Source organism: Amphibalanus amphitrite, unplaced genomic scaffold (genome assembly GCF_019059575.1).
Source record: "Amphibalanus amphitrite isolate SeventyFive unplaced genomic scaffold, NRLGWU_Aamphi_draft 000936F_arrow, whole genome shotgun sequence".
Classification (NCBI taxonomy): Eukaryota; Metazoa; Arthropoda; class Thecostraca; order Balanomorpha; family Balanidae; genus Amphibalanus; species Amphibalanus amphitrite.
The window spans coordinates 178859-206468 of record NW_024882430.1 but is presented as its reverse complement, the minus strand read 5'-3'; the positions used below and the strand labels follow the sequence as shown (position 1 = coordinate 206468).

At 49.0% G+C, this 27610-nt stretch overlaps 2 protein-coding genes across 2 annotated transcripts in view; one reads left to right on the top strand and one right to left on the bottom strand.

The window, feature by feature from the left end:
* The first annotated feature begins 9985 nt into the window (after positions 1-9985).
* Positions 9986-27610, top strand: part of LOC122368278 (zinc finger protein 335-like) — a 30318-nt gene continuing 12693 nt past the window's right edge. The window contains exon 1 of the mRNA XM_043342072.1: positions 9986-10032. The gene's annotated coding sequence lies outside the window, so the exon portion shown is untranslated. The remainder of the gene's footprint in view (positions 10033-27610) is intronic.
* Positions 13407-18422, bottom strand: LOC122368282. Its single transcript, XM_043342078.1, has 2 exons — positions 15012-18422; positions 13407-13589 (listed from the first exon to the last, which is right to left on the bottom strand). The coding sequence occupies exons 1-2, from the start codon at positions 18420-18422 to the stop codon at positions 13500-13502; spliced, it is 3501 nt and encodes a 1166-aa protein (XP_043198013.1). The 3' UTR covers positions 13407-13499.

Genomic DNA, 27610 nt, shown 5'->3' with positions numbered 1-27610 from the left:
TTTTCTATCTAAATATAGGTAGTCATTTTCTGCCCCAATATTCACTAACTTATTTGTAGTGAGCATTTTGGCAAACCATTGCAAAAAACGCTAATAGGGAACTCTTCCCGATTAGCGACCGGGGAGGGTCGCTAATAAGTTATGGGTTTCCCCATATTAACCCGCTCCCCGCTGGGGGGGGGGCAGAATCTGCCCCCCCTCCCGTTTTTCGCCAATAACTTCTAAACGCGTTACGCCAGCAACGTCAAACTTTCAGTACCTTATCATACATCAATTTGACACGTTCCCTGAAAATGTGAGCGAAATCCGTCGGAAAATTTTTGAGAAATTGACGTTTTAGTGTCGTCATGTTCGCCATTTTCGCCTCAAAAACGGCAAAATTTCAAACGCCGCTAACTTCTTCATTTTTAAAGGAATCAAGACGTAACAAAAAAAGGTTATACGTGATTCTACTTTGTCTATCAAATGGCTATCTCGGTTTTTTGAAAATTTTGGATTTTGGCCAAAATTTTTCCAAAAAACTGACTTTTTTGGGAAAATATTTATAAAATCCAAAATTTTAAGTTTATCGAAAAAACCGGAATATATGTCAAAGAAGTGGTCTATGTGCACCTACATACCAATTTTGAGAAGAATCGGTTCAAAAATGTGGGAGTTATTCAAAATTTTATGACGTCACGACACACAAATTTTTTGAAAAATGATTGTTTGGAAGTTCTAGACCTCGTACGGAAACGAAAATAGCACCATTCGATTCGCCGTGAAAAACTGCATCGGATAGACACCTTTTTAGGCCTTAACAACCAACTTCAAAATTTGACCTCACTTGACCTGACCTTGACCTGACCTCGACCTGAAATTCATCCAGAGGTGGTCCATATCACTTATTGAGTGTGCCTATTGAATTCCATGAGTAAAATGACCCATAAAACATGTGTCGCACATGCCCTTTTCTATATTTTGTTTTTGGTGACCTGACCTGACCTGACCTGACCTTGACCTTGACCTTTGAATGACATTGTGTGCAACGAATATTGTCTTGGTAGTCTAAGAACACGTTTTGGGCAATCAGTCTCAGTCCATTCTTCGGCAACTACGGTGCAAGGCCGATGCTGTAGAAACTTGCATTTTGTACCCTTGACCTGACCTTGACCTGACCTCTGACCTACTTAAGCAAAAAAAATTGGGCTCTTAAGATCCGCCTTGTTGAGAGCTTTCGATTGCCGTTTTCCCCGTCTTTCTACGACCATCGGTTCGGAAGTTAGACAGGGGGGGCAGAATCTGCCCCCCCCCCCCCCAGCAGGGCGCGTATGGCTGAATAGCCCAGCGGGGCGCGGGCTAAAAATGGCAAAAAATGCGGCGCCTGAAAAGATGAAATATGATCTCAAGAAGGTAACCTATACGCAAAGCACTCAATCACTCGAACAGGAACATTTATCCAACACATTTACGTAAGTAAAAACTGATCACATGATGCACCGAAGGCGAAAAGAAGGCGGAAACCCAAATTTTGCGGGCTATCTCGTATGATATTCGAGGTCCGCGCTGAATTCGGCACCCCTGCAGTCGGTGACGACATTTGACATCCCCTGCCACACATTGGAAGCTTCAGCAACACCTCATTTTCATTTCTTTCTTTTCCCCTTTCTTTCCCTTCTTGAGCTATTTGCGACCATGTTAGGCGCAAACACTGAAAGAAAAAAATACCACCCTAGTTAGTTTTTGGGTGGTGGTCATATTTTGAACAGCCTTTTACTTACGGTAAACCAGTTTACGATCCAAATACTAGGCCCAATATCAAAGGAATACTATGCAACTACCAATGCTCATCAAAATACCATGGTCTTAGTACGGTAATATTTTTTCATCATACTACCTTGAAACTAAAGCATAACTAATAAGAAACCAAAGCTCTACTAACGCTAGTATTATCCTGGTACCGCCTACTAAGAAAAATACCACCCTAGTTAGTTTTCGAGTGGTGGTCATATTTTGAACAGCCTCTTACCTATGGTAAACTAACTTACGACCCAAATACTAGGCCTAATATGAATGTAAAACCATGTGAATACCAATGCCAGTAAAAATTACCATGGTATTAACACGGTAACTATATGTCGTCATACCATGCCCAAAAACCCACGTGATACTAGCACGAAACTAGGACTTTACTATCGTTAGCTACTCCCTGGTAATGCTTACTAATGACTTATCATGGTAAAACCATCCTTTTGTCATCTGGATACCAGCTTTGCTTTGCTGGCCAACCATCGTAAAACAATAGTTTACTATGTGACATTTATTGTGATATTACCAGTCGGTTAACAGGATCTTACTAGTCATCAACCAGCATGCTTCATATGCTGTGCTTTAGCCTATCCATGCCAAATTTGTTTATCATTACGACAGCCACTTACTGATGCACAACAGCATGCATGACAGTATCTACCTAGCAGTCGACAAAGCAGCTCTTCACTTTTCCAAAGCATCTACCTAGTAACCTACATGAAATATTTCACACATAAAAAGCATTTGGCCACAAACAAAGTTACGTCTGCACATAACCAAACAACGCGCATGAACAACAATTATTACAGTTCACTTTATCATCACAATGCAATCGGTCTCTTTTCACACAATCGTTGAATGTCGCCCTTCCAGCGATTTATCACGCAACACCTTCTCCAAGGGCATTGGTAGCCATATACCGAAGGTTCGAACTTCGAAAGCCAGCTCTGGAAAAGAGCAGGCATTGATATAAGATAAACCAATGGAAAGATTGATTGTGTGTGCTGCAGTGACACTCTATCTCCTACCCCTCCCACCTTGACTCGCAGTGTCCCGTGACCTAGCTCCCAGTTTGATGAAACAAGGATTTAAGATAAGTTGTTTTAAAAAAATGGCAGCATCTAATAGAACAGGGGATTTGTAGGGTGAGGAATTTAGCAAATTTGGGACATTAGGCCAGAGGCTGGTTCAGGTAAAATGCCCTATAATGAATTAATTGCCATGAGGTGCAGTGTTGAGTGTTGGCAATAATTCAAAAATTCTACTCTTAACCAGCGCCCCACTGGGGTATGTTCTGTAACGCACTCCACTGGGGGAGGCGGGGGCTATTTATAGAACCCCCCCCCCGCTCCAACTCCGAAACTACTGGGCCGATTGTCAAAACTGAAACGGCGTCTGATAGCCCTGGAAAAACTGTCGAGCAAAACCTAATTTTATTGACCTCGAGATCACCGTTGACGTCACAGGTCAGATCAAAATAAAAATTAGCAACGTTTTGGCTTGTTAACCCTCCCCCGTATAGGGGGGGGGGGTCGAACGGACTCCCCCTCGGTTTTTCGCGAATACCTCGCGTAAAAAGCGGCCGACCGCAACGAAGCTTTCAGTACCCTCGAGTTATAATCAATTTTACACCTACCCTAAAAAATGTAATGGCCCTGACTAATGACCTTTGACCTGTGACCTACTTTTCGAGACCATGTTTGGCCGGAATCGCGATTCGGCGTATGTCGGCTCGCATTTGCCGCGCGTTTGCAGTCCTTTCGTGGTTTCAAGCGTTCAAACATGGGATATGATGCTGCTCCCATGCATTAGGGTGGATGTCAAGGTCACCAGAAGGTCAGGTCAGTTCATTGACCTTTGATGACCTCGGTTTACTTTTTCGAGTTTTATCAGCATCTTTCTAGGCTAGTTTTTTTAGCTGATTTCGAATTTAACAACCATATATGAACATTTACGAAGTAGTTTTGGTGCCTTCGTAACATGTTACGAAGCTGTCAGAGGCGGTTGCCACCTAGTGCACCTACTACGAATACCCGGCAAAACCCTTACTGGTTGACCTGACCTGACCTGACCCGACCTGGCCTAAATGCATGAAGACATCATCTATGATCATAGCTAACATGATATTCGTGATCAGTTCCCTAAAAAACCCAATAGCAGCCACGTTTTACGACGTTCTAACAGGTCCCAGTTTTCCCCACTTTTGGGTCATTGACCTGACCTGGAAGGTCAACCGATGACCTAGGACCGACGACCTAGGATAAAATTGGGTACCATCGGCTTTCTCTCGTCACGGGCAGCACGCTCGTTTTTTCCGCGAAGCTCTAGCTCAATCAGGGGCGAAACGGCAAGGAGGGGGTTCAACGGACCCCCCCCTTAAACGTTCGTGGCTGGAAAAACACCAATACGGGCGAGGGTTAACCCCCACCCTACTGTGGGGAGGGCTATTCATAGCCCCTCTCGTGTTTACGCAATATCTTTAAAACCGCTGGACGTATCAAAACAAAGCTTTTAGGACCTTCGGCTGCATCAATTTATTTGACACCTTGTGCACTAATAAAATTTTCGTAGCTACTATAGATCGGCCGGAAATGACGCCAGAGTGACATCATGTTCGGCCGATTTTGATGCAAAGCATTGAACAACGGTAATCGCTCTCAAGATCTGAGTTTTAACCCGGCAAGCGGTGGGCCTCCCGGCTACCTTCCGCGCGGTGGGAGGGGGGGGGATTTTTGACCCCCCCCCCGAATCTCCGAAGCTACTATGACGGATCGGTAAAATTTAAATGGCGTTCGATAGCCTTGTTAAATTTGTCGAGGGAACTTCAATTTCATTGACCTCGGGGTCACCGATGACATCACAGGCCAAGTCAAAGATTGTTTCACCGTTCACGGGTCTTTTAAGGAATGCGCTGCAACATCGAGTAAAGGGCATTTTGTCAAAAATCAGCGATAGGGCGTGAGTTGCCTATTATACGAGCATATGTTGCTATTGGAGGTCACTGATAATACCAGGTCCGATCACCAAGGGTCAGCACATGAACCTATCTTTACTAAGTAGGGTTGTGCGATGCATGTTTTATGGCCAATTTTTCATATTCGCCTCAATGGTGTTGGTTATAAGACCATCAGGGACGGTTTTTTTGGTCACTTTCTGGTGGAGGTCAGGTCAATGTCAGGTCAAAAAGGTCAAATTTCAGGTCAAAGTTGATAGTTTCGCATAAAATTGGTATTGATTCGATGCCACTCGTCACGGCGAGTCTAATGGTGGTCTTTGTTTTGCGCTTTGTGGTCTAGAATTGCCAAAATCGAGTTTGAAAATTTGACGTCATTAATTTTGAACAGTTTTTTTTTGTTATAACTTGGCAAAAAGGAGTTATCGATCTAATACTTGGAATGTGAATAGAAGTCCATAGTGGCTATTACATATATTCCGTTTGTTTCGAAAATCGAAAAACTTTTGGGATTTTTTGGCTATTATATCTATTTCTTTTTATTTTTGGGGTCAACTTCAAAAACAAAATCGAGAGAACAGTATAGTAGCCCTGGTAATTCTACACATTTCATGTCTTGAACATTTTTATGCATAATCAAATTTATAGACCTGACAGCTCTTCCCGCGAAGCTTTTTTTTTGGTCGACAATGGCAGAAATGACGTCACTCCGACGTAGCGGCCAACTTATCATAGCCTTTGGAAAAAAAATTTGGTCACAATGTGCAAAAGGGTACTGAAAGTTTGGTGAAGATCGGCGCAGCGGTTCTGGAGATATATCGAAAAAAAAACTAAAGATGGATGCAAAAAATGCCCCCCCCCCCACCGCCTTGAGGGTTAAGCTAGATCCTTTTTTTTGCATGGGTGGACTCTACAGGGCTACCAAACTGATTTCGGACTTTCGAAATGTTGAATATTTTGAAAATTATAAATATAAAAACTCAGAAATTGTATTTTTTATTTTTTTACATATACGTTTCTGAATGAAAAAAAGCAGAATATGACCACGTTTCCATGGGCATCACTGATCCGGATCAGTAAAAATGGATTAGCTAATCCAGTATAGTTAGACAATATATGAAAATGAAAATAAGGGATTAACTGATTATATAAGCCTAATCCACTTGGAATTATATCATGTAACGAAGAGTTCGAGAAATATAATACGATTTAAGTTTGCTGATCCGGATCAGTGATGCCCATGGAAACGGGGTCTATATGTGTTTGAACACATATGCGTTGAATATATGTGAACTTCATCTGACAAACACCTTTTTTGTTGAAAAATGTCAACTTCAAAATTTGACCATTTTTGACCTAAAGTGACCTGACCTGACCTCAGCTATATTCAGCTAAAATGGCCTAAACTGACACATACAACACTGATTTCGATATATATGGCCTACATGAACCATAAAACATGTCTCACGTCACCGATGCACGATATAAAGCTTTCGTGACCTGGGATGAGATGGCCTTGACCTGAAAAATTCGAAGTACAAGTTCGGTACCCTCAGGTTATGTTACGCATATATTCACGAGTGTGCAAACAAAAAATGAGCCTGATCTGATTTGTTGGCCGGCACCCAGAGTGCCAAGACGCTGATATTTTTACTTTGACCTGACCTGTGACGTCATCGATGACCTCGAGGTCAATGACATTAGGCTTCGCTCAACAATATTTCCAGGGCTACCAGGGGCCGTTTGAATTTTGACAATCGGCCCAGTAGTTTCGGAGTTAGGAGCCCCCCCCCCCCCCCACTGTAACGTGCTGTAACGTGCTGTGGGGCGCGTTAGAGCACATACCCCAGTGAGGCGTGGGTTAACAAATAAAAAAACACGTTGATTTCCGACGCTGGGAAATGCCCGCAATGATACCCACCCCACCACCCTCCCCCTACCCGGTCCAACAGGGTCTCAAGGAAATTCAACAACATGAACCGAAACAAAGGCTGCGATCTTTGCTGGAAATGGCACTCGTGAGATAAGTATTATTATGCTGAAGATACAACGACTTACTTGTTATTTCCGAGTATCCTCCACCGTCAGCTACGCTAACCACCCACACAATCACCGTTCAAATATTTAAAACCACGGAGCACCTTCACAACGCCGGCGCGCGGCCGGAACTGACATGGCGGCGCCGCTGCAGCAGAGTCAGACGCACGTGGATTGTTAGTAAGGGTGTAGTGTTGTCATGGTGTTGCCATGGTATACCTTACCATAGCAGCAGAAGCACACCCAGGGAACTGTTGCAAGAAATTTCTGGCCTTTCGTCCATAAAACTATTAATTGCTCAGGGTCTCAGCTAGTCCTTGGATGACGCTCCTTCCAACATATCAAAAATTGGCAAACACCTCTATGGAAAGGAGGAGACTTGATCGCCGAATTCACCTGCTGGATCCGCCCGTGGAAAGGTTGATTTTACTATGGTAGGGAATATTAGCTTACGAGGGTATCTACTAGCCTCAGGTGGTTACCACCTTGTAAACTGGGGTACAAAACCACCCCTGATAAACGTAACCATGGTAATATCAACATGTCAAGGCAGGATAGTATTCAGCACCATAGTAGGCTGGTAGTAATATGATGGTAGGCTGATGGTAAAATTTACCAAAGCTAGTAACTTAGTAAATTGATGGTAAAAACTTTTTTCAGTGAATAGGAAATTTGAGTTGCGACACATTTTTAACCGCCATGCTGTGCACAGTTAGGAGCGATTCATTATGGGAAAACGGCAATCAATTGAAAAAGGAATGTCGATTCAAAATAAAAAAGGTGCATCATCCTAATGTGCATCGCTTTTCATCAGAGAGGTCCCAAACACACACGTTTTGGATAAGAAACTCGTCATTTTTATTTAAACTCACCTGAAACGTCCTACCAAAAACGTCGACAACCGTAAAATAATTTAATTTGATGACCAAAGTATGGCTGACCTTTTGACGATGTTTTTATCCCGTTTTCTCCTGCCAGTTTTTCTGTAGGGAGGTAGGTCGCAAATCGGAAAGGGTCGCTAATTAGGCACATTACCCTATTCTTCTGGCAAATAGAAGTAAAATGTCTAAAAAAGGTTTTCACTCAGTTTCCTGTTTCTATGATGTTTCTAACCGGCCGAAAAATGGCTCCAAAGGGTGCCCGTCTTACCCCACTTTCCCCTAATTTTGCGTATCATTTCCGTGATTTTGCACAATTTTGCTGGCACTTGACTTCCTAGTTCCTTGTCACTTTCTAAATCTTAGTTTAATTGTCACAATTCACAAACCCTTTTAGTGGCAGGCTCCTGGCTGCCCCTATTAACCCATTAATGCCGGAATTTTTATTTTTTGATTCTTTAGTTGTCCTTAACAAATGTTAGCCACACGGGTCCCAGTAAGAAAACTGTGCAAGCTTAAAAAAATTGTTCCATCGGTTCTCAAGTTATAAGTATGGGTCATAAATGACCCAACCGGCATTGGCATAGTCACAAATAAGGAGTTATCACGAAAACCGATTTAGCTAGATACCTTATTGTGTATACTGTATAGCGGTCTCAGCCAAACAATATTAAGAGGCACTGCATTGCAATGCTTTGCAACGTCTCATTGACGAGGCCGTTGGTGCCACTGGCAGGCCTGTGGTGCCCCTGTTAGGCCTCTGGTGCTCCAGAGGGGACACCATAGGCCTGACGGGCCTGTGGTGTCCCTGGAAGGACTGTGGTGCCCCTGGGCCCTGACAAGCCTGAGGTGCCCCTGACAGGCTTGTGGAGCCCCTGACAGGTCTGTGGTGCCATTGCTAGGTTTGTGGTGCCCCTGGCAGGCCTGTGGTGCCCCTGGCGGGTCTGTGGTGCTCCTGCTAGGCCGCTGGTGCCCCTGGGTCCTGGCAGGACTGTGGTGCCCCTGACAAGCCTGAAGTGCTCCCGACAGGCCCGTGGAGCCCTTTACAAGCCCAAGGTGCACGTGCGAGGCTGGTGGTGCCCCTGTGAGGTCGATGGTGCCCCTGGCAGGCCTCTGGCTGGTGCCCCTGGCAGGTCTGTGGTGCCCCCTGACAGACCTGTGGTGCTCTTGCTAGGCCGATGGTGCTCCTGCAGGCCTGTGGTGCCCCTAACAAGCCTGTGGTACCCCTGACAGGCCCGTGGTGCACCTCGGCCGGCCGAGTCGCCGGCCCGCCCCGCATCACGGCCCCGGACAACCGGTCCGCTCATGATATCCCAACATCGCAACACTAGGCCTGTGGTGCCCCTAATAGGTCGATGGTGCCCCTGGGTCCCAGGGGAGTCCTGAGTGACCCATATGACCCCCTCCTTTGGATCCGCCACTGTGATCTGATCACAACCCCCAGAAATAAATAATCGTATAATCATTAATTGCTACCCTTGTATTCAACATACGAGAAAATTGACAACACTATTGCCGGCTGGGTCATTTATGACCCAAGGATATTCATCGAGGAAAACAAGTTATCCGATGGCGAAAAGAAGGGCAAAAAGCTACATCATGTCTTCTTCAGACAAGTTTAGATGCCAGGTGGACGATCATTCAATAGATAGTTAAGTGCAAACATAACATAATATTACTTTTTGGGACGGCGCGCCATTGCCAGTGACCGGCGGCTGTGCAGTCCCGTCGTCTTTGGCTCCAGAAACTTCAGTGGACGAGCTCACACGAGTTTTATGCGGCTCCGACGCTCGTCGCTGAACCCTCAAATCCAACAAAACACACGCACAAGTTCCTCAAAGTGACACTTGCCTCCATTTAGAAAAAATGTTAAGATGTTGCTTTTGGGTCATATATGACCCAAGCGGCATTAATGGGTTAATGGCAAGGGGGGCTGTTTAGGACCCCCTTGATATCTAGAGATATAACCGGCCGATTTTTAAAATTCGAACGGCATTCATTCCACGCCACGAAGTTCCTACACTCAAAAGTCCCAAAATCGCAAATAGGGGGAGTAAGGGTTAGAAACTGCAAATTTTAGGATTTAGATGCTTTTTCAACTGCTTACCGGCCATTTCAACTGCAACGGCCATGTTTTTCAACCAATTTTGACGCATTAACAAAACAACTGCCGATCGATGCACTTTAATCAGAAATTGACATGCATTACAGAATTAAGCATTTCGAAAAATTATAGGCGGATAAAGATGATTCATGATTGAATTTGGGAGGTAGGTACCTAATTTGTCTGCGTTTTAGACAACGATTTATGTCAGCTGCTTAGATTCTTAAATGGCAAAGCGTGAAAAGTAGATGTTTACGACGCGCGCGTAACTGGTAAGGTTTGGACTTTGGATGGGATTTTTGTGATTATGAGGAATTGTAGCTTTTTGTTTGATACACAAGCTGTCTATTGCAAATACGCAGTGTATCCTTGTCTGAGAATCGCTTTATGTTTGTTCGTTCAGCGTAGAACAGCCGTAAACCAAAATTTCAGTAGTGCGTCACTTACGTCTGTTTTCCGGCTGGCGGCTCGTGATGCCCCACTTCAGTATTTTGTGCATGTTTTTTTGCCATGTTAATCACAGATATAATGATATTCCATAGAACATTACATTCAGTGCTGTCTTATGATCAAACAAGATCGTTCATAGGGCAAAGGCTGATCTTGTTATGCCATACCGTAAACCGGGGTGACTTTGTATCACTTTTGACCAGTTTGGTACAATATCTTGTATATCACTTGAGATTTCACTCTGGAAACTGTTTCATCATACCAATTGGACAATTCTCTATCTAACTGATTACAATAAATGCCTTGAAATTTATCATAAATATTTTATTTTTTTACCAAAAAATTGATCATTCTCACCCAGACGTCAGGGTGACTATGATCACTACATTAAAATCACGTTATGTGTGCCATAGGAGCCCTCAGAAGGGGCTTGTGTGATAAAATTACATGTTTTGAATAAAATCAAAGGCTTTGTTTGACAAAAACTCACGCATTTTACAGTAAAACTATGAATCATTGAGGTATTAAAATAAAGTTGCATGCTCTGGGTCTAAACTGACATTACAGAGCTATAAGCAGCAAAATCAGCTACTTTAACCTCTGACTTCAAGATTAAGTAACAGTCACAGATGTCCTAAGCCACAGGCTACCTGTTCTACATCACACTTTGTCTGCTGGTGGCTGTGGGACCACTTGCCACACTTCATGCCCCTCCCAGCTGATTGTCTTTTTCACTTCCCATTGACGCTCCAATTACCACTGAGATAGAGCAGCTCAATGCCCATCCTCCATCATCAGTATCTAAGCCTTTCCTTTCTCTTTCTTTATCTGGATCTTTCTCATCTTTACCATTATTTCTGTTGGTGACTTCTTTGACAAGGAAAGGCGGAAGCAAAATATTGTGGTGCATAACCTTCCAGAGAGTGTGGACGAGGACTCAAAAAGAAGAACTGAGAAGGACATTGAGGCATTTAAGAATATGATCCGGGAAGAGCTGCACATCTCAACCAACATCAAGCAGGTCTTCAGGGCAGGGAAAAGGCAGCAGGATCGACCACGACCACTGATAGTTTCACTGGTCGAAGAAGGGACAAAGTGGGACATACTGAGGATGGCTCCACAGCTGCGAGACAGTGAGAGGTACCGAGGGGTGTTCCTCTCTCCAGACAGGACCCCTGAGGAGAGGGAGAAGGACCGCAAGCTGCGACTTGAGGCGAAGAGGCTCCGAGAGGAAGGAAAAACTGTCCGTATACAGAGAGGAAGGGTCGTTATTCTGCAGCCAAACCCTGAGGCAGGACAGAGTGATCGGGCTGATCACGGGAGTACAGTCTGACTAAATGAGAGAGTAAAAGACATATTGCTAGGATATATTTGCATGGAAGGTGTGGATGGGGCCCAGCTTGCCCATGCTGCCTGCAAATCGCTTTTACAAACTGCATGCTGGAGTGATAATGTGAATGTGACCTGTCCCATGCTGCATGACAACAATTTCACAGCACCTATGCAGAATGTGTGTGTAAATGGCACAAACCTGGGTGACGTGTTGCATGCTGAGGTACCTAAGGTTTTAAAAGTTATGTACACTAACATTGATGGGCTCCCAAACAAGATGGATGAACTGTTGGTGAGAATTGAAGATGACAAGCCGGATATAGTGGTCCTCACTGAGTGTGTACCTAAAGCGCAACGAAGACCACTGTCACTGTCATTCTTTTCAGTTGGAGAAGACTACACAACATATCTTAACTTTGATCCGGAACTAGAGAATTTGGGACTGCTAAGCACATTTCTCTCCTGCCCCTCCTACCCGACGGACGTGTTCCCGACCGCTCCTCCTTGGCTCCTCCGCTCCAGACACGCAGGCCAACTGGTTCAAGGTCAAACAGACTGGTGGTCGCGGGCCGAGGCCGTGGCGACCCGCGGTGAAGCAGTGTTGTTGTTAAGAGTTATAAGTAGCAAATATCACACCGATAATTGATTTACAAGTAAGGGTGAACCAGAAATCGTCGTCGCATAGACTCAAGGTAAGAGATGCCCCCAAAGAAAGGTATCGGAAAAGGCGGGAGAACTGCAAGCGTCACAAGTGCGCCAAAATCGCCTGCAAATGAAGGAAGCAAAGAAGACGTGAAGATTGCTGAGCAAGAGAGTGATTGCGATACAGATAGCGACACAGAAGAGAGAGGAACTGTCAGAGGTAAGGCCATTGGATTTTCTCCCTGTGGCAAATCAAAGAAACAGAGGTTTATATGTAGTGGCGGAGTCAAAGTGTGTGGTACCAGGATCACCACAGGTGAGGACAGTGTGATATGTGATGTATGCAAAGAGTGGTATCATCCAGGATGTCAAGGGCTGTCTACTAAAGCCTTTGAGGCTCTGTCCGAACACATCAACGATTTTCTGTGGTTGTGCACAAATTGCAAACCCAACCTCATGTCAGTTATTCAGGTAGGCAAAAACATCGAGAAACGACTGGAAGAGACAGAGAGAAAGATAATCAAGGTATTCAAGGAATCCCAGACTGAGGACAACTGTCAGAAACAGATAGAGAATAGAATCAGCAGCATGGAGACAAAGCTGAGTACTGAGATAAGAGAAAAACAAGAACAAATAAAAGAAACACTCAACAAGCAAGGAAGCAGCACAGAAGGGATCAAACGACTTGTTGAAGCGAAATTTGAAAAAGAGAAAAGACAACAGAACATCATCTTGCACAACATCAAGGAAAGCTTGGCAGATGATGCAGAAGTTCGGGTAGCTCATGACACTGAGGTGTTTGAAAAAGTAGTAGGTGCTCTTCTAGGAAAGCAAGATGAAGTGCAAGTAGAGAAGATATATCGGCTTGGAAAGAGGCCAGAAGGTAGTGATCGAGGCAACCCTCAACAGAAGCCAAGACTGATGCTAGTCAGAGTGAAGAACAAGGAGCAAGTGGATGTACTAATTAAGAGAAGAACCCAGCTTAAAGACAAAGGATTCCCCAATGTGTATCTGACCCGCGATCTCAGTCACGAAGAGAGGGAAGTTCAAAAGAAACTCAAGGCTGAGCTGGAAGCTAAAGGGAAAGACACTCATGTGATTTTTCAAGGGAAAGTCATCCGAAGGAAGTAAAGGCAGAGGGAGCACACATACATGTTATGTTCGTGATTCACGGTTCGAGTGAGAGAGAGCTTAAGAGAAACGCGATTTATTTACTGCTGGTGCGAATGGGCCGAGAGAGTCCTCCAAAACTAAACAAATATGGCGAGCGCCACGCCTAGTCGCCCGCGCCAGTCATGCCGCTTGGCGCGCACGATCAGCTGAGCGTCGGCAGGGGCGCTCCCAGGCACACAGAGGTGGGGCCGCAGAGGCGGTCCAAGTACACACCCCCTATACCCGAACACAACATCCCCCCTCGAGACAACAGTCGTCAAAAACACACAAAAACACAACAATGCACGACGTTGTCTCACAGTCACTCCGCATACGAGGTCGCACCCCATTGAACTCGGAGCCGACCAGGAGCGCGGCGCTGCCGTCGAGAACGACGCGGGAGAGTGGCGGCGGCCGTCTCCACCTGGGGTGACCGCACCGGCGACGAGCGGCACACGGCCGGCGCACTAGCGGCGGGTCGGACCGCCCTCTCGGCGGCGACCGCGGTGCGCGCTGGCGGCGGCGGCGGCGGCGGCGGCGGCTGAGGCGCACCCGCAGCGGGCGGGCGCGGGGCGGACGGAGCCACAGGCGGGGTGGGTTCCGTCAGAAGCGGCCGGTATGGGCGCAGGTAGCGGCGGTTACGCCACAGGACCCTGCCACTGGCCGTCTTGACGAGGTACGTGCGCCGCTGACCGACGCCCACGATCACTCCGATCCGGTTCCATCGGCCGGTGGCGGGGTCTTGAAGGTCGACCCGGCTGCCGATCTTGAGCGGTGACAGCCGGCGCGTGCTCTTGTTGTAGCACCTGACGGCCTGCTCCTGGAGCTCGGCAGCCTTTTCCTCGCAGACATCGGCCGCCCGCTGCCACTCAGGAGCGAAGGCGCGGTGGTGCGTGGGAACACCAGAGCGAAGCGGGTGACCAAACAGCACCTGTGCCGGCGACCGCCCGTCTGCTCGGGGCGTGTTACGGAGTTCGAGCAGACTTCGGTCCAGTTGGTCCTGGTCGAGCCGGCCCGATGAGGACGCAGCCAGCACCAGCTTTTTCGCTGTCTTCACGCAGGCCTCCGCGTGCCCGTTAGCGCGCGGGTAGTGCGGTGACGACATCTCATGTCGTACGTCCCAGCGCTGGAGGAACCGGCGGAGCGTGCCTGATGCAAACTGGGGTCCGCCGTCTGACCGGAACACGGTCGGGACGCCCGTCTGCGAGAACATCAGTCGGAGCTGCCGCGTCAGATGATCTGCCGAGGCCGTGCGGGGACACACTGTGACATACGGCCACCCGGACAGCCGGTCCACGTACACCAGGTACGTGTGTCCTCCAGCGGAGAAGTAGTCGGCCGAGACCGACTCGAAGACGCGTGTCGGTGCGCCGTCCTCCTGCCACATCGGCTCCCGGGCGTGGCTGGGCAGGCGCTGACGGCACTGAGCGCAGGCGGCGACAGTGTCAGCAATCTGCTTGTCGATGCCCGGCCAGTACACACTGAGCCGAGCACGGCGCTTGGTCCTATCAACGCCCTGGTGTGACTCGTGGAGTTTCTCCAGCACACCGCGTCGGAGGGCGGACGGGATGACCAGTCGAGCGCCGTAGACCACCAGTCCGCCGTCGATGGCCAGCTGATGGCGCACGCCCCAGTACGCTCGTACTGCAGGGGGCGTCTCGTGCCGGTTCTCTGGGAATCCGGCCAGGATCAGCTCGCTGAGAGTCTGGTACTCGGTGTCGCGCTCCGCGGCGGCGCGGACTCTCTCCAGTGTGGAGTCGACCAGCGGAGCCAGCTGGGCGCCCTCCTCCGATCGAGCGGAGGCCTGCAGCGCGGCAATGACGCTGGCGTGCAGCGGGTCGTCCTCGGTGTCCACCGCTCCGTCGTCATCAGCGGCGGGGTCGCTGGTGGGCGCTCGCGAGAGCGCGTCTGGGATCACGTGACTCGATCCCTTCTGCCAGCTGGTGGTGAAGCTGTAGGCCAACAACTTCTCTCTCATCCGCTGCAGACGCGGGTTGTCGATCGAGTTGAGCTGCTTGTAGTTTAGGATGGTCACCAGCGGTCGGTGGTCGACCACCAGGTCGAAGTGGGGCATGCCAGCCAGGTAGACATGGCACTTCTTGCAGGCCCAGAGTACAGCAGCCAGCTCCAGCTCGATTACAGCATATCGGCTCTCGGTATCGGTCAGGAACCGTGAACCATACTGGACCACACGCCAGTCCTCGCCGTGCCTCTGGAGCAGTGCAAAACCCAGTCCTCGGGTTTTAGCAGCGTCCGTCTGTAGCACGGTCGGCAGCTGGGGGTCGAAGAAGGCCATCACCGGCGGTGACGACAGCACAATCTTGGTGTGCAGAAACGCTGCCTCGTGCTGCTCAGTCCAGCGCCAGACCCGGCGCGACTTGAGGAGGTCTCTGAAGGCCTGAGTCGAGTCAGCCAGCTCCGGTGTGAGGCCGCTCAGCTGATTCACCAGACCCATGAAGGACCGCAGGTCGGTGACGTTCTCCGGTCTCGGGAAATCAGCGATGGCGCGCGCCTTTTCATTGTCGGTGGTGTAGCCGGCCGGGGTGATCTTGTAGCCGCAGAATTTGACCTCATTCTGGGCGAACTTGAACTTCAGCGGGTTCAGCGTGATTCCTCGGTCGTCACAGCGCCGGAGGATTTCGATCACCTGCTGCAGGTGCTGCCGGTACGTCTGTGCCACGGCCAGGATGTCGTCGACAATCTTGACACAGTTTGGGATGTCGCCGAGCGCGGCATCGCCGCGCCGGTTGTACTCGTCTCCAGACGCACTGCATCCCATCGGACAGCGGACGAACTTGAACCTGCCCCACGGCGTGATGAAGCAGGTGAGGTCCTGACTTGACTCAGCGAGCGGCACCTGGAAGTAGCCCATCTTGGCGTCCAGAGTCGACATCCACCGGTGCCCGGCGGGCAGACTCGTCACGGCATCGTGAGGAGACCGGCAGGGGTACGTGGGTCGATTCACGTACCGGTTGAGTCCCGTCAGGTCCACGCAGAGTCGAAACCCGGACGGGTTCTTCGGCACGCACGAAATGGGATGGCACCATTCCGTCGGGTAGTCCACAGGGACGATGACGCCGCGGTCCAGCAGGTCGTCCAGCTGCGCCTTTACCTCGGCACGCCAGGCGAAGGGGATCGGTCTCGCAGCGGTGACCGACGTCGGACACGCGTCGGGCCGGAGTTCGATCGTCATCGGACCGCCGTCCATTACTCGAAGAGTCGAATCTTGCCCGAACACACGCGGGAAACACTCCACCAGAGCGGCTGCATGAGCTGCACGGACCGCCTCTGGTGGGTCTGAGTCGCTGTCCCAGGCCGGCAGCGGACCGCTGAGGCCGGCGGCCGGGCCGGGTCCATCGGCCGGCGGCGCCGGCGCGCCCGTCTCGGTCCCGGTGGCCGGACAGGGCCTGTCACGCGGCGCCTCATACGGGGCCGAGCGGCCGCTGGCGCTACGAGCGGAGCCGGCAGCGGCCGGCGGTGCAGACGGTGTGACGTCATTAGAGGGTGTGACGTCACCAGCGGATGTGACGTCAACAGAGGCCGTGACGTCATCAGCAGGGCGCGGTGCGTCCTCGACGGACCGGATCTGTGCCGGAAAATCCCTCGGCAGAATCCCCAGCGCCACACAGTCGAACCAGCTGAGTAGCAGGCCAGTCAGCTCCCTGATGACGAACACGGCAGCGGTGGTCGATCGGTCGCCCAGCTCCAGAGTAGCCCGGAACGACCCGACACAGGTGAGCGGCTGTTTCCCTACTGCTGAAAATGGTTGGCCGATGCAGGGCTCCAACTGCGCTGGTTCCACGCAGATGGAAGACAGGCTGTCTTCGCCGATGACTGTCGCCTCGGCGCCGGAGTCGGCCCGGGCCGGCACGGTGAACACACCAGCCGGCGTAGACAGTCGGACAGTCACAGTGGGAGTCGGCCGCGTCGAGATGCCGTTCACGTAGACGTCTCTGATGACACGGCAGATGCGCGGCTCTGACGGCTGCCCCACCGCGGGCCGCGCGCGCTCCGGTGCTGCGCGCTCGGCGGGGGCAGCGGCGCTCTCGCGCGCCACCTGGGCGCACACCACTGCAAAGTGGCCGCGCTGGCCACACGAGTTGCAGATGGCGCTAGTAGCGCGGCACGCCGCCGGGTCTGCGTGGGCGGCCCGCCCGCAGCGGCAGCAGCGCGCGCCGGCCGCGCCCGCGGAGCGCCCGCCAGGTTGGGCCGCGGGGCGCGCCTGGGGGCGGCGCACGCCGGCCGTACCCGCGGAACGCCCGCCGGGTTGGGCCGCGGGGCGCGCATCGCGCGACCTTGAACGGCGGTATGCCGACAGACGGCTCACTGACGCCGTCGGTGAGCGGAGGTCGGAGCAGGTAGCCCGGGCGTTCTCTGACGCACGGCAGATGTCCACCGTCTTCTTGAGGTCCAGCCCCGGATCCTCCAACAGACGCTTCACCGTCTCCTCGTCCCGCAGGCCACACACAATCTTGTCACGCAGGCGTGAGTCGTAACAGTGTGTGCAAAAGTCGCAAAATGCCGCGAGCTCCTTCACTTCGCACAGAAACTCCTCAAAATTCTCGCCCTGCTCCTGGACACGGGCGTAGAACGCACGGCGGTCGACCAGGACACTGCGCTGCTTACGGAGATGACTCTCCATTGCGTCTACCACCGCGGAGAGGGGAGAGTCGTCCGCTATCGTCAGTCCATAGCGCAGCACCCGGTGCCAATCTTCGTCGAGAAGACTGAGAAGGGCAGCTCTCTGGGCAGTGACGGGCAGCGCGGACGCGCCGGTCAGAAGCATGTACCCGTCCAGCTTCTCCCTCCATACAGCGAAGTCGCGCAGGGATGTGGAGGACGACAGCTGAGGCGCCGGCGTTGCAGCAGCAGGCAGGCGCACGGGCGGGGCGGCAGCCAACGTCCGGGCGGCTGTCGCCGCCGAGGCATCGTCGGCAGCGACGGTAGCGGGTGGCTGTCGGTCGGCGACCAGTCGCTCCACCATCTGAGTGAGCCGCTCCTCGCGCTGCGCTGAGTCTCGCTCCCGCTGCGCCGACAGCTCCGCCTGCTGCAGGAGCAGCTGCGTCAGTTTCTCAATGTCACTCATCGTCACAGATCACGGCGCGCTATACACTAATCACTGATACACTGATACACCGATCACTGCGCGCACGCACGGAACCATCTACTGACCGCGCCATGTTATGTTCGTGATTCACGGTTCGAGTGAGAGAGAGCTTAAGAGAAACGCGATTTATTTACTGCTGGTGCGAATGGGCCGAGAGAGTCCTCCAAAACTAAACAAATATGGCGAGCGCCACGCCTAGTCGCCCGCGCCAGTCATGCCGCTTGGCGCGCACGATCAGCTGAGCGTCGGCAGGGGCGCTCCCAGGCACACAGAGGTGGGGCCGCAGAGGCGGTCCAAGTACACACCCCCTATACCCGAACACAACAATACAGGTAGATTAAAATGTTGGTACACGAATGCATGTAGCCTCCGGAACAAGTTGGATGAATTCCGTGCACGTGTTCAGAGTGAGCAGCCACATATAGTTGTAGTCACAGAAGTGTGGATGAAAGAAGAAGTGGCATTAGATGGGTATCATCAGGCTGTGAGACACGACAGGGAAGATGGGAGGAAAGGAGGAGGAGTGTTATTATTTGTTAAAGACAATCTTCCAATGGTTGAATGCAATGAACTAAGCAATTTATCCTTTGAGGAGTCAGTATGGTGTCTAGTCAGACTGACAGGCTCTGAGTCAATGTTGTTGGGGCTTTGTTATCGGTCACCTAGTAGTGAGATGGGTAATGACAAGCAGCTCCTCAGTGTCCTGAGGTCAGCAAAACAGCTGCAGGCGAAACATGTTCTAGTCATGGGTGACTTTAACTTCCCACAGATAGATTGGAGTTTGGGTAAGGTCGATGGACCGGAAGACTCAAGCCAAGCACAGTTCTATGAAGTAGTGCAAGATCTGTTTTTGGTGCAACATGTTGATTTTCCTACTAGATTCAGGATTGGTCAAAGCCCTTCGCAGTTAGACCTTGTGCTTACTAATCATGAGTATGCTATCGATGAGGTGGAAGGAACTGCCCCACTAGGGAAAAGTGACCATTTGGTCCTTACGTGGACCTATCAGTTCCAGCCTGACGACTCACCCGCACAGCTCCCTGAAACATCATTGAGGCGCAATTTTCGAAAAGGAAGGTATGATGCCATGAATGAAGAATTAAAAAGAGTTGACTGGGCTTTCATTCAAAACATGGATGTTGATACAATGTGGACCAAGATTAAAGAGGTGGTGGTCACTTGTATTGAGAAATATGTCCCACTTTCAAAAAAGAAAAAAGAAAAACATAAAACACCTCCATGGTGGACGAAAGAGCTCACAAAAGAAGTGAAAACAAAATACAAGCTGTGGAAAAGGTACTCTCAATTGAGGTCACCGGTCAGCCACCAACATTACACTGCCCAGAGAAACAAAGTCACAAGAATGCTAAGGGAGTCGAGAAGGAGATACGAGGATCAGATTGCAAGTGAAGGAAAGCAAGACCCACAGAAAATCCACAAGTACATACGCTCTCAGCTTAAGATAAAACCAAAAGTTGGAGCACTTGAACATTGAACAACCTAATGGAACACTGACTACAACTGATAATGAAGCAGCTGAGGTATTAAATGCTTTCTTTCAGTCGGTATTTGTCAAAGAAAACCAAAGTAGCTTACCAGATTTCCCTGATGTGATAAGTGATGACCATGCTTTGACAAGCATTGAGATAACCGAGTCAGAGGTGCAAGGACAACTACAATGCCTAGTGGAGGGAAAAGCTGCTGGTCCAGATGGGATCCCTGCTATAGTGTTTAAGCGATGCTCAGAAGGTATAATGAAGCCATTGACAAGCTTGTATAGAAAAACACTTCAAACAGGGAGACTGCCAAAGGAATGGAAGGATGCAAAGGTAACACCAATTTACAAGAAGGGTAGTAAACTCAAGGCTGAAAATTACCGACCAGTGAGCTTAACGAGTCAAGCTTGTAAAGTTCTTGAGCGGCTGATTCTTAAGCATGTAAAGAAACATTTAAGTGACAATAATTTGATAAGCAAACATCAGCATGGATTCCAACAGGGAAAGTCATGTCAAACCAACCTACTAAAGACATTTGAGTTGCTGACAAAGTGGCTAGATGCTGGCAAGGATATAGACATTGTATATCTAGATTATCAGAAGGCGTTTGATAAGGTTCCACATTTGAGGCTCATCAAGAAATTGAATGCATATGGAATAAGAGGCTCCGTGATCAAATGGATTGGTGACTTTTTGAGTGATCGGAGACAGCAAGTCGCAGTAGGCCGTGGTACTTCTTCATGGACAGGAGTTGTCAGTGGAGTACCCCAAGGATCGGTGCTGGGTCCAACCTTGTTTGTTATTTATATAAATGAGATTCCCAAGATTATCAAAAGTAAATGCAAGCTATTTGCAGATGATACAAAACTATTCCATGCAATCTCGAATGATGCGGATGTGTCAGAGCTGCAAAGTGATTTAGACAAGCTTACTAAATGGTCTGCAGAATGGTTGCTCAAGTTCAATATTGAAAAGTGTAAAGTCATGCATTGTGGACACTCCAACCCAGCCAAGGAATATGTTATGAAAGAACCTCACAGCCCACCTAGAGTCTTGAAAACAACAAAAATGGAGCATGACTTGGGAGTTGTCTCAGAAGATTTAAAGGCCACACTTCATTGTCAGACTGCTGCTTTAAAAGCCAACAAGGCATTAAGGTTTTTAAGGATGGCTTTCAGCAATGTTACTGTAAGAAACTTTAAAGTGCTATACACAACTTATGTTCGCCCACATTTAGATTATTGTATACAGGCAGTGGGACCTCATATGATACAAGACCTACAGAAGCTGGAAAAAGTACAGAGAAGAGCCACCAAGATCGTCAAAGCTCTAAAGTCACTCACATATCAAGAACGACTATCAACATTGAAACTATTGAGCATTAAGGATAGGTTACACCGGGGAGATTTGATTGAAGTGTACAAGATTATGACTGGCAAGATAAGCATTGACAGACATCAATTCTTCGAACTGCATGAGGATCCGAGAACAAGAGGTCATGCGTTTAAACTCAAGAAAAGGAGAACATTGCATCATTTTAGAAACAAGTTTTTTGCCAACAGAGTCGTAACATCGTGGAATAGCTTGCCTGAACATGTTGTGGCAGCAGCGTCAGTCAACAGCTTCAAAAGAAAACTAGACCAACATTGGGCCACCAAAGTCTGACCAGTTAACCTGCTAACCCATCCGTTCATGCAAAATCCAGTCCCAAATCTTTGATATGAGCACCAAATAGACCCCTGGTCTACTCCAAGCTCATCAACCTAACCTTAACCTTAAGCATAAGAGGTGTCGGAATCATGGTACGGTGTGAGCTAAGGCCAGCAGAGGTCAAGTTTGGCAGTCTTTCAAGAAGCTGTGTTTGTTAAGCTTAAGTTGAGGAACAGCGACATGTTAGTGCTCGGTGCTGTGTACAGGAGCCCCAGCGGGGACGGCCATAGATCCACAGAGGCCCTGTGTACCCTGTTGGAGGAGGTGTGTGACAGTCAGCCAAGTCACCTTGTACTAGTTGGCGATTTCAACTACAGAGAAATTGACTGGAGTCTGGGAATGTCAACTGCAGGAGACCAGCACTACACGCACAAGTTCATCCAAACCATCCAGCACTGCTTCTTGAGTCAACATGTGTGTTCACCAACCCACTTCATGCCCAACCGAACACCAAGTCTCTTGGACCTGGTCTTGACGTCAGAAGAGAGCATGATACAGGACCTGAACCACCGGCCACCTATTGGAAACAGCCACCATGACTGCTTGATTTTCAAGATAAGATGTTATGCTGATGTATGTCCGAAGCGTGCTCTTGTGAAGGATATGAGAAATGCGGATTTTGAAAGCATGGCCCATGATATTGAAACATCAGATATAAGTCATAGGGTGCAGAACCTAGGAGTTGAAGAGGGTTGGAACTGTCTAAAGGAATTGATAAAGTGTCTCGAAGCAAGGTACATACCAATGAAGACTGTAAGGAACAAGCGACAACCATACAGTAACAACAAGCTGATACGAGCCAAGAGGAAGAAGGACCATCTGTATGGACTCTACCGCCGCTCTGGAGATGGAAGATCGTTGGCGGATTTCAAACGGGCAAAGAATGACTTAAGGAAGCTGTCAAGAAAACTTAGAAGACAACATGAGAACAACCTGGCGAAGAATGTCACAAGGAACCCTAAATGCTTTTGGAAGTATGTCAGGTCTAAACTCAAGACGAAGGCAAGAGTAGAAGAGTTGAAGAGAGAGGACAACTCAAGAGCCCACAGCGGTAGAGAGAAGGCAGAGACACTCAGTCACTTCTTCAGTGGTGTGTTTACTGTTGAAGATCAACATACTCCACAGGCTACTTCCAGGTTCAACGGTACCAGACTAACTGAGGTTGAGATATCTGCACGAGAAGTGAAGAAGAGACTAGAGGCACTGAACATAAACAAGTCCCCAGGACCAGACGAGCTCCACCCACGGATCTTGAAGGAACTGGCGAGCCCACTAAGCCACCTCCTGAAGACAATCTTCCAGAAATCGCTGGACTCCGCAGAGCTCCCGGCGGATTGGAGAGCTGCAAATATCGCGCCCATCTTTAAGGCTGGTGACCGGAGTCTGCCTGGAAACTACCGCCCAGTGAGCTTGACCTCCATCTGCTGCAAGGTGCTGGAGTCTTTTGTAAGGGACGCTCTGCTGGATCACCTGATAACGGAGAACGTACTGTCTGAGCACCAGTTTGGGTTTCGACCTGGACGATCCTGTGCACTGCAGCTGCTGGTGGTAATTGAAGACTGGCTGAGAACTGTTGACGAGCGCAGTGCTGTGGATGTCATTTATCTTGATTTTCGCAAAGCCTTCGACAGCGTGCCGCACAGGAGGCTCCTGCTGAAGCTGAAGGCTTGCGGAGTTGATGGGCCCTTGTTACACTGGTTTCAGGCCTTTCTCGGTAACAGGAGACAGCGTGTTGCTGTTGAGGGACACTTCTCAGAGTGGACTGATGTCATCAGCGGGATCCCGCAGGGGTCTGTCCTGGGACCTGTCTTATTCCTGTTATTTATCAATGACCTACCGGACGCCATCAGCAGCACTGTCAAGCTGTTCGCAGATGACGCCAAGGTGTACAGGAGGGTGTCCAGTGACATTGACAGAGGTCTTCTCCAGGACGACATATCAGCACTGGAGGCTTGGTCAGCTGTGTGGCAGCTCCCCTTTAATAGGAGTAAGTGCAAAGTCATGCACTTGGGGAGCACAAACCCTGGTTTCGAGTACCGGATGGCCGAGACTGAGCTGACCGTTGTCAAGAAGGAGAAGGACCTCGGGGTGCTCGTTGATGATACCCTCAAGTTCCATGAGCAGACAGCAGCAGCAGTGGGACGCGCCAACAGGATTCTTGGACTCATCAAGCGCACATTCCTGTCACTGGACAAGACTACACTGCCCATCCTCTTCAAGACCATGGTGAGGCCCCATCTAGAATACGCCAACTCAGTCTGGGGACCGACGTCCAGAGGTGATCAAGACGCCGTGGAGAGGGTGCAGAGGAGAGCGACAAGGTTCGTCCACTCCGTGCGACATCTCGAGTACCAGGACAGGCTCAGGGAACTGAAGCTCCCCAGCATGTACTACAGGAGGCTGAGGGGTGATGTCATAACAGTGTATCTGATGTTGACGGCCACGGGACGCCTGAAGGTGACAGCTGGTGACCTGCTGGAACGAGAACCGTCCCAGAGAACGAGGAACCACGGTCTGAAACTGAGACAGCCCAGAGTCAACACCCAGCTGCGTCAAGTCTCCTTCTGTTCGCGCGTCATCTCGGCCTGGAATGGACTCCCAGCGGACGTTGTATCTGCCCCAAGCGTCAACGCCTCCAAGAATCGACTTGACAAGTTCTGGGCGCAACGAGTCTACGAACTGAGACCAAGGCAGTGAAGAAGACGCTTGACGAGCTTGACGAGTAGGAAACGAAGTCACCGAGAACAAGACGGAACTAAGAAGACATTGAAATGCCACTGATCGGAAATCACCCAGGTCCCTCAGGACCTTTCTTTTCCGTATATACCTAACCTAACCTAATTTTTGCTGGAGATGCTAGCGAATTTATACTTCATGCCAATGACAACAAAAAAAAAAAAACAAGCTGTGACATGAACATGATTATTCTAACTGGGACCCAAAGTGTCTGATATAATGCTTCATTGCTTTATTTAACTATTGGCATAGAAAATACAGTTCACAGCAGCTAATTGCTCATTTGAGGCCCAAAATTGGTCTATGATCAAAGTCACCCCGGGTATCATTGTCACCCCGGTTTACGGTACTTGAAATTTTGATATCTCATGTCGTGTCCGTAGAAATATTTGAGGAAATCAGCTCGTGACTTACCAGGAAAATAAGCTTAAATTGGAGCGCTCTATTTTATGCTCCTGTAAAGTGTAACAGGACTGCCTCCAATAGGGTCTTGTATAAAGGATCTAAAAATGATGCTTTTTTTGGAACTTTTCGCATGAAATCCACTTGGACTGGCTGCAAATTGTTTTCCCACCCTGAAAATTTCATGACTGATGGACAAATGAACAAGGAAAAGATTGGACCTGAAATAATGCTCAACTCCCTATAGAACATACTGAAGTATGACTTTAAGCAACCAACTGAACTAAGAAATATGCCTATTGCCTACCACTTTTAATATAGTGCTATGAAAGTGACCATCCCACCTTAACATTAGTTTTGAGTTGAGATAGCCAAATTGGTGGCCATGGCCTGAAAATACCGGTTTGGGCACTCACAACATCGAAAAATGCTTTAAAGGGACTATCCCACCCTCTAAAATGTTGTTAAAACCAGTTAAATTGTGCCCGACTTTATAGATTGGATGACCAGGAACATGGCTCTGGCATTTATTTTTCATTAAACATCTTAGGCTTCCCATATTCCAACTCGGGACGCGGCATGGCTCGCGCGCCACGTCACTGGGTCAGTCGCGACACAGAGGAAAAAAACACTCGACTCGAGAAACTGCGAGTTCCGTCCCCAAAGTGAGCTTAGAAAGTAAGCATGAAGCTTGCGCTCACTGATCAAAAAAGCCGCCGGCACTGTTGGTCGCACACCACGCTCTGTATCGGTAGTATGTACCACTCGGTGGAGAGAGGTGGCGCGCGCATCCGAACCCGACCGCGAGCACCGGCCGACTGATCTAACTTATGATATCACTGATGAATGTATTCCTGGGATTTGTATCAGACCAACTTTTTCAATCTACCTACTTACCTAAGTCTAATGGACTAAATTCAGGACCTGCTGGAGACTAAAAGGTGGCCTTATTTTCAACACTGTTGTTGATCAGCTCTTTTGGTGAAAATTACCTTAAGCACACCAGACTCATAATCCAATTTCAATCAAAACTATGCCATCTCTTTGGGAACAATAAAACCAGTATAGCGCCTTTTGGGGCGACTAACGGAGCGAGCGAGGGGGTGAGTCTTGCACGTGCGAAATTTCGAGGGGGTACCTCCAACTGACTTGTGCACGGCACCCTGCTGACTGGTCTCTAGCGATGTGCCAAATTTGGGCACAATCGGCCCAGCCGTTCTCGAGATCTGGAAGCGGCACCCTGCACGTGCGCACGTGCAAAATGGGTCCCAACTGACTTGTGCACGGCACCCTAGTAACCGGTCCCTAACTGTGTACCAAATTTGAGCGCAATCGGTCGAGCCGTTCTCGAGATCTGGAAACGACCCCTGCACGTGCGCACGTGCAGCGGCACCCCAACTCTGGCACATGGATATGCAGTGCCTAGTGGGTGCCTACCTACATGCCAACTTTCAGCGCAATCGGTCAAGTAGTTACCGAGATATTGCAACAATTACAAAAGTGACACCTCTTCGTTTTGCACGTGGCACGTGCATAAGCGGTCACCCACATGCATCGGGAATAGTCCAATACTTGGTAGAAGGAATGAAGCTACCCTACAAAAATTACCGCATGTAAATCGGTCAAGTGGTTGCTGAGATATAAGCCTCGCAAAAGCGTCCGCACGGCCGGCCGGCCGGCCGGCCGGCCGCTCATACTCAGAAATTTCCGTTAATCTAAGGAAAGACTACGCTCGCTTCGCTCGCTCCGTAATGACCTACAAAATCTAAAGAATTGCGCATTTGGTCATGCTCTCTAAACAAGCAGCATGGTATTCTATAACATTCTTCCAATTTTCATTCTAACCTGAATTATTTGCTAGTAAAAATTAGGTAGCCTGATCTCACCTAACTTGACCTGATCTAACCTAAGCTTGCCTAACCTAATGTTACCTAACATAACCTAACCCAATCTTATAACGCCTGACACAAGTAAGATATCAATGTACCCAGTTTGTTGGTGGTGCTGTTGCTAATGTTAATTGTTGTTTAGTATACAAATTACTGTATTCAGGTGTCCTGTTCCTTTTTTGGCTTAAATAATGTGTCCTTTCCCTTCGTGTTTTTGTTTTACGAATTCCTGCATTTCTTAGTGTGGGATAGAGGCTTGTTTAACCAGTAACCACTATTTTATTGCTCAACCAGAAGTTTTGCAAAAAATAATCCACTGAGTTCCACTGATGTATATGTATAGTCTCATTTTTGTCACAATTTGGATTAGGTATGTTAAAGGCCATCAAAACAAAGCACGATTATCTCTTTGGTCTTACACCTTTTTGCTTGTCTATGAAATCTTATCATGGAGCCAGAACCCAAACAGGAAATAGACTAAATTAGTTGGTAGGTACCCACCTAACTATTCAATTCAAAGCTCAACAAATTCATCCGAGAAGTGATTGTGCCAGCTATATAGGTGATCAAATCAATTATGGGGCTTCATATTCTGCCTCAATCCATGATTTTCTCAGTTACAAAACTGACACAATGTCCAGTGTATGTAAATGATATTGGCTGCTTTTATGGATTCATTGGTCACAAAGCTTGTTGAGTGCTGACAGAAGATGGCTAGTCAATGTCCGTTTGATATTTTTTCACTTCTTGGCTGAGATTTTTAATGTGGCAGGACTAGGAGCATTAGCGTCACCACGGGGGGGGGGGCAAGCGGGGCAGCTTGCCCCCCCCCCCCTACCTCGGACCGGGAACCCCCTGAGATCGATACAGATCCGATGAGATTTTGGAGTCGGGAAAAAAATGGGGGTACCTTTCTGAGAATGCCTGTGAGGTC